The 7,067-nt window shown below is 46.8% G+C and overlaps 1 protein-coding gene across 1 annotated transcript; it reads left to right on the forward strand.

The window, feature by feature from the left end:
• The first annotated feature begins 638 nt into the window (after positions 1 to 638).
• NOG (noggin) lies at positions 639 to 2,872 on the forward strand. The gene has a single exon (XM_056549778.1). The coding sequence runs from the start codon at positions 1,092 to 1,094 to the stop codon at positions 1,758 to 1,760; it is 669 nt and encodes a 222-aa protein (XP_056405753.1). The 5' UTR covers positions 639 to 1,091; the 3' UTR covers positions 1,761 to 2,872.
• The last annotated feature ends 4,195 nt before the right edge of the window (positions 2,873 to 7,067 follow it).

Below are 7,067 nucleotides of genomic sequence, written 5' to 3' on the forward strand. Positions count from 1 at the left end.
TCTTTCTAGTCTTTTCTGTTCTTTCTTCCCCTATACTTTCTGTTCTTTCTCCTCCTCTTCTTTCTAGTTTTTCCTCTCTTTTTCCCCTATACTTTCTGTTCTTTCTCCTCCTCTTCTTTCTAGTCTTTTCCTCTCTTTTTCCCCTATACTTTCTGTTCTTTCTCCTCCTCTTCTTTCTAGTCTTTTCTGTTCTTTCTTCCCCTATACTTTCTGTTCTTTCTCCTCCTCTTCTTTCTAGTTTTTCCTCTCTTTTTCCCCTATACTTTCTGTTCTTTCTCCTCCTCTTCTTTCTAGTTTTTCCTCTCTTTTCCCCTCTTTTCTGTTCTTTCTCCTCCTCTTCTTTCTAGTCTTTTCTGTTCTTTCTTCCCCTATACTTTCTGTTCTTTCTACTCTTCCCTTTCTCTTCTTCTTTCTATCCTTTCTTCTCCTTTACCTGCCTGTCCCTGTCTCCCCCCACATGGTCCCCCATGGTTTGCCCCCAGCTCCCTTCCCCATCGTCACCTCACTAGTGATAGACACCGGCAGAGGGCGCCAGACTCCGGTCGGCTGCAGCCTGCAGAGATCGGGCACAGACCCCCCCCCACCTCTATCCACCATTCATGTGAGAGGGAGGTGTCATAGAAGCGACCAGCCCCGACCACAGACCATCTCACTACATAAACCTGAATGACATCACAGCCGTACGGAGCCGGGCTAATAAATCCAAAGTATCCAGAGCAGGAGGGGGCACTGCCAGGATTCCGCTGACTTCTTCAATGTGCTGCAGGGATCATCCCCATCATCCTCACTACTCCCATCATCCCCAGTGCACCTCCCCTATTATCCTCTCTTCCCACTTGGAGAAAGCGAGTCCCCGGTTACCATGGTGATCCAGCTGAAAGTGGAGAATATTTAACAAGGGGGAGGCTGGAGGCAGCAGGCAGACACACTGGTGCCATCAGGACTGGAGAAGAGACAGGACTTGAGCGGCTTGTGCTGAACTGCAATGAGAGGGGGGGACCCTCCAACTTGTCCAGACCCCTCAGCCCCTCTGATGTATCATTTATGAGCTCTGACAAGACAGGATAGTCCCGGGTCACAGCTCCTGCAGCATGGATCAGTCCCAGTGCCTTGTGACTATCTATGCCCTGGTGGTCTTCTTGGGACTCCGGATAGACCAGGTTGTGTGCCAGCATTACCTACACATCAGACCCGCTCCTAGTGAGAAGCTGCCCCTGGTGGATCTTATCGAGCACCCGGACCCTATCTTCGACCCCAAGGAGAAGGATCTGAACGAGACCGAGCTGAGGACTCTCTTGGGGGGACACTTTGACTCCAACTTTATGGCCATCCACTTACCTGAGGACAGACTGGGAGTGGAGGACCTGGCAGAGCTTGACCTCCTCCTGAGGCAGAAGCCCTCGGGGGCAATGCCAGCTGAAATCAAGGGGCTGGAGTTTTATGAGGGTCTTCAAGGCAAGAAGCACAGACTGAGTAAGAAACTGAGAAGGAAGCTTCAGATGTGGCTCTGGTCCCAAACCTTCTGCCCGGTCCTATACACGTGGAATGACTTGGGCATCAGATTTTGGCCCCGCTACATGAAAGTGGGCAGCTGCTACACTAAGAGGTCTTGTTCTGTGCCGGAGGGGATGGTTTGTAAGGTCTCCAAGTCCATGCATCTGACCATCTTAAGGTGGAGATGTCAGCGAAGGCTGAACCAGCGCTGTACGTGGATACCCATACAGTACCCTGTCATTTCTGAGTGCAAGTGCTCCTGCTAGGGACATCATTGGTGGGGGGCAAAGACAAGACAAGTGCCCCTGCTAGGGACATCATTGGTGGGGGGCAAAGACAAGACAAGTGCCCCTGCTAGGGACCTCCATGGGTGAGGGGCAAAGACAAGACAAGTGCCCCTGCTAGGGACCTCCATGGGTGAGGGGCAAAGACAAGACAAGTGCCCCTGCTAGGGACCTCCATGGGTGAGGGGCAAAGACAAGACAAGTGCCCCTGCTAGGGACCTCCATTGGTGGGGGGCAAAGACATGACAAGTGCCCCTGCTAGGGACCTCCATTGGTCGAAGGCAAAGACAAGACAAGTGCCCCTGCTAGGGACCTCCATTGGTGGGGGGCAAAGACATGACAAATGCCCCTGCTAGGGACCTCCATTGGTGGGGGGCAAAGACATGACAAATGCCCCTGCTAGGGACCTCCATTGGTGGGGGGCAAAGACAAGACAAGTGCCCCTGCTAGGGACCTCCATTGGTGGGGGGCAAAGACAAGACAAGTGCCCCTGCTAGGGACCTCCATGAGTGCAGGGCAAAGACAAGACAAGGCTTTCTGGTTAATGTTGTTATGCACTGTAATATTGTAGGAATGTATATGTCTGTATATATGGTACCCGTTTAAATTACTATTAAAAAAACAAAAGGTCAGTATTATTCTCTTAAAAAACAAAACAAAAAAATAACCAGCGTCTACTGCATTTCCCAGGCAATGTTATCTGGTTCATTTCTACTTTTTATTATTTTATAATTATTATTATTATAATTATTAATTATTATTATTATGTTGCCTAATGTATCTGTATTTATATACAAAGAGCACTTCGCGTGGCGAAGCATTTTGTTTTTGTTTTTTTTGTTTTTTTTTTGTTTAAATTTTTATTTTTTATTAATATTATTAGAGATGCTATTTCCATTATTTGGGAAATTGCCTTTGATGGACCTCAGATTAAAAAAAAAAATAATTTACTTTTCAGCTACTGTACATACAGAGAACGCATTTTTTTTTTTTTTTGGGAGTCGAAAAAAGAACTAATCTTGTAAATGAAGACTATCTGCTATTTATTCTTTTATTTTTATCTCTTTGTAGTAAAGAAACAGTGCAGATTAGAATTAAACCACTAAAATATTCAACATTTGCAGTCTACGTGTCTTGCTGGAAGGAGAGGGTCTGCTTTTAAATGCTGGGTTTTAACTGTTTAAGCTCCATATGGGCACTTTTTAAAAAAAAATTTGGAATGAATGTGGTGGGTGTGGGCTGGGGTGACACATATAGCAGAGCTGAGTTTGTTTACCTGGGACTGCATTATAGTTCACACTGTATTACCATATCCCAGCAGTGCAGCCTAAATGAGTCCCTTTCCCTTTTTCACTTTTTGGAATTCATTTGGGGTACTACAGCAGTGTTTCCCAACCAGGGTGCCTCCAGCTGTTGCAAAACTACAACCCCCAGTATGTCCAGGGAGTATTCCCATGCTGGAAGTAGTAGTTCTGCAACAGCTGGAGGCACCCCCCTGGTTGGGAAACACTGCTGTAGTACTATATCCCTGAAAAAAGTGTCCGAAAGCTCCTCAATTTTTTGGAATTGATCTGGTGGGTGTAGAGTGTATGACACACGTATAGCAGAGCTGAGTTTGTCATTTGGTCTATTGCATTGGGTGCTGTTTACCCAGGACTGCTTTATGTTGAGTGCAAACTGTAGTACCATATCCCAGCATTGCAGCCTGAAAGAGTGCCTAAAAGCTCCACTTTTTGGGGGAAGGAATGTGGTGGGTGTGGAGTGGGTGACACGTATAGTAGAGCTGAGTTTGTCATATGGTACCTTTCACCTATGTTCACCTAGGACTGCTTTATATTTAGTGCAAACTGTTGTAGTGTTTCCCAACCAGGGTGCCTCTAGCTGTTGCAAAACTACAACCCCCAGCAGCCAGAAAGTGTTATATGCTGAGAGTTGTAGTTATGCAACAGCTGGAGGCACCCTGGTTGGGAAACACTGCTATAATACCATATGGCAGCATGAAAGAGAGCCTAAAAGTTCCACTTTTTTGGAATGATGTGTAGTGGGTGACATGTATAGTAGAGCTGAGTTTGTCATATGGCACCTTTCACTGGGCTATGTTCATCTAGTACTGCTTTATGTTTAGTGCAAACTGTAGCAGTGTTTCCCAACCAGCGTGCCTCCAGCTGTTGGAAAACTACAACCCCCAGCATGCCCAAACAGCCTTAGGCTGTCTGGGCATGCTGGGAGTTGTAGTTATGCAACAGCTGGAGGCACCCTGGTTGGGAAACACTGCTGTAGTACCATATGTCAGCATTGCAGCCAGAAAGAGTTATATGCTGGGAGTTGTAGTTATGCAACAGCTGGAGGCACCCTGGTTGGCAAACACTGCTGTAGTACCATATCCCAGCAGGAAAGAGTGCCTAAAAGTTCCACTTTTTTTGGAATGATGTAGAGTGGGTGACATGTATAGCAGAGCTGAATTTGTCATTTGGCCCCTTTCACTGGGCTATGTTCACCTAGGACTGCTTTATATTTAGTCCAAACTGTAGTAGTGTTTCCCAACCAGGGTGCCTGCAGCTGTTGCAAAACTACAACAAACTAGTAGTGTTTCCCAACCAGGGTGCCTCCAGCTGTTGCAAAACTACAACCCCCAGCATGCCCAGACGGCTGTCTGGGCATGCTGGGAGTTGAAGTTATGCAACAGCTGGAGGCACCCTGGTTGGGAAACACTGCTGTAGTACCATATGCCAGCATGAAAGAGTGCCTAAGAGTTCCACTTTTTTTTGGAATGAATGTGTTGGGTGTGGAGTGGGTGACACGTATAGTAGAGCTGAGTTTGTCATTTGGCACCTTTCACCTATGTTCACCTAGGACTGCTTTATATTTAGTGCAAACTGTAGTAGTGTTTCCCAACCAGGGTGCCTCCAGCTGTTGCAAAACTACAACAAACTGTAGTAGTGTTTCCAACCAGAGTGCCTCCAGCTGTTGCAAAAGTGCAACAAACTAGTAGTGTTTCCCAACCAGGGTGCCTCCAGCTGTAGTAGTGTTTCCCAACCAGAGTGCCTCCAGCTGTTGCAAAACTACAACAAACTGTAGTAGTGTTTCCCAACCAGAGTGCCTCCAGCTGTTGCAAAAGTGCAACAAACTAGTAGTGTTTCCCAACCAGGGTGCCTCCAGCTGTTGCAAAACTACAACAAACTGTAGTAGTGTTTCCCAACCAGAGTGTCTCCAGCTGTTGCAAAACTGCAACAAACTAGTAGTGTTTCCCAACCAGGGTGCCTCCAGCTGTTGCAAAACTGCAACAAACTAGTAGTGTTTCCCAACCAGAGTGCCTCCAGCTGTTGCAAAACTACAACAAACTGTAGTAGTGTTTCCCAACCAGAGTACCTCCAGCTGTTGCAAAACTGCAACAAACTAGTAGTGTTTCCCAACCACGGTGCCTCCAGCTGTTGCAAAACTGCAACAAACTGTAGTAGTGTTTCCCAACCAGAGTGCCTCCAGCTGTTGCAAAACTGCAACAAACTAGTAGTGTTTCCCAACCAGGGTGCCTCCAGCTGTTGCAAAACTACAACAAACTGTAGTAGTGTTTCCCAACCAGAGTGCCTCCAGCTGTTGCAAAACTACAACAAACTGTAGTAGTGTTTCCCAACCAGAGTGCCTCCAGCTGTTGCAAAACTACAACAAACTGTAGTAGTGTTTCCCAACCAGGGTGCCTCCAGCTGTTGCAAAACTACAACAAACTAGTAGTGTTTCCCAACCAGAGTGCCTCCAGCTGTTGCAAAACTGCAACAAACTGTAGTAGTGTTTCCCAACCAGGGTGCCTCCAGCTGTTGCAAAACTGCAACAAACTAGTAGTGTTTCCCAACCAGGGTGCCTCCAGCTGTTGCAAAACTGCAACAAACTAGTAGTGTTTCCCAACCAGAGTGCCTCCAGCTGTTGCAAAACTACAACAAACTGTAGTAGTGTTTCCCAACCAGAGTGCCTCCAGCTGTTGCAAAAGTGCAACAAACTAGTAGTGTTTCCCAACCAGGGTGCCTCCAGCTGTTGCAAAACTACAACAAACTGTAGTAGTGTTTCCCAACCAGAGTGCCTCCAGCTGTTGCAAAACTGCAACAAACTAGTAGTGTTTCCCAACCAGGGTGCCTCCAGCTGTAGTAGTGTTTCCCAACCAGAGTGCCTCCAGCTATTGCTAAACTACAACAAACTGTAGTAGTGTTTCCCAACCAGAGTGCCTCCAGCTGTTGCAAAACTACAAAAAACTGTAGTAGTGTTTCCAAACCAGAGTGCCTCCAGCTGTTGCAAAACTGCAACAAACTAGTAGTGTTTCCCTACCAGAGTGCCTCCAGCTGTTGCAAAACTGCAACAAACTGTAGTAGTGTTTCCCAACCAGAGTGCCTCCAGCTGTTGCAAATCTACAACAAACTGTAGTAGTGTTTCCCAACCAGAGTGCCTCCAGCTGTTGCAAAATTGCAACAAACTAGTAGTGTTTCCCAACCAGGGTGCCTCCAGCTGTTGCAGAACTACAACCCCCAGCCTGCCCAGACAGCCGAAGGCTGTCTGGGCATGCTGGGAGTTGTAGTTCTGCAACAGCTGGAGGCACCCTGGTTGGGAAACACTGCTGTAGTGCCATCTCCCAGCCTGAAAGAGTTAAACAACAACTTCAGCTCCACTACATCTGTATATGTTGCTGACTAGATTGTAATTTATGGGATGGTGTCTTGTTTCTGGTAGACGCTGCTGCAGTCAGTCGTGTGTACTTGCTGAGGGCAGAGTTGGGAAGGAGGAGGGAATGGGCTAAGCCTCCCTAGTGTCTCTGGTTTTGTACTGCCTGACATTGCCTTTAGAAAGAACACGTGTCTTTCACACCTACAATTGTGCTATGGCAGGGCTGAAACTTGACTCTTAGTCAGGACAGAGCCTCCCAGCCTAAATGCACACAAGTCACTGGCACCACTGCTTTCTGCTCCCATTCCTGCCTCTTCCCTATTCCAAAGATAAATATGGCATTAAAGGAAAAAGAATCATAATAATAATGTCTTATAAATATGTAGCAGAGCCTATTTGTTTTCAGGTATGGCTGAGCGGTACTTAAGATATCATAGTAAAGTAGGTCAGAATGTGCCAAGTGACCATGTGTCTTATAGGTGGTTTAACATTTATCCCCGTGCCAGATAAAATACTAAAGAGCCAAGTGGCAAATTCAGCTCTGCTACATGCGCCCTGTCCTATAGGTTCTAGAAGTTCTTATTGGACAGGACGTAAATGACAAATTCAGCTCTGCTACATGTGCCCTGTCCTATAGGTTCT

The sequence above is a fragment of the Hyla sarda genome, chromosome 13 (assembly GCF_029499605.1).
Source record: "Hyla sarda isolate aHylSar1 chromosome 13, aHylSar1.hap1, whole genome shotgun sequence".
Lineage (NCBI taxonomy): Eukaryota > Metazoa > Chordata > Amphibia > Anura > Hylidae > Hyla > Hyla sarda.

Bases quoted from the DNA above. Each gene is read 5' to 3' on its own strand.
- NOG (XM_056549778.1), top strand. From the start codon at position 1,092: ATGGATCAGTCCCAGTGCCTTGTGACTATCTATGCCCTGGTGGTCTTC.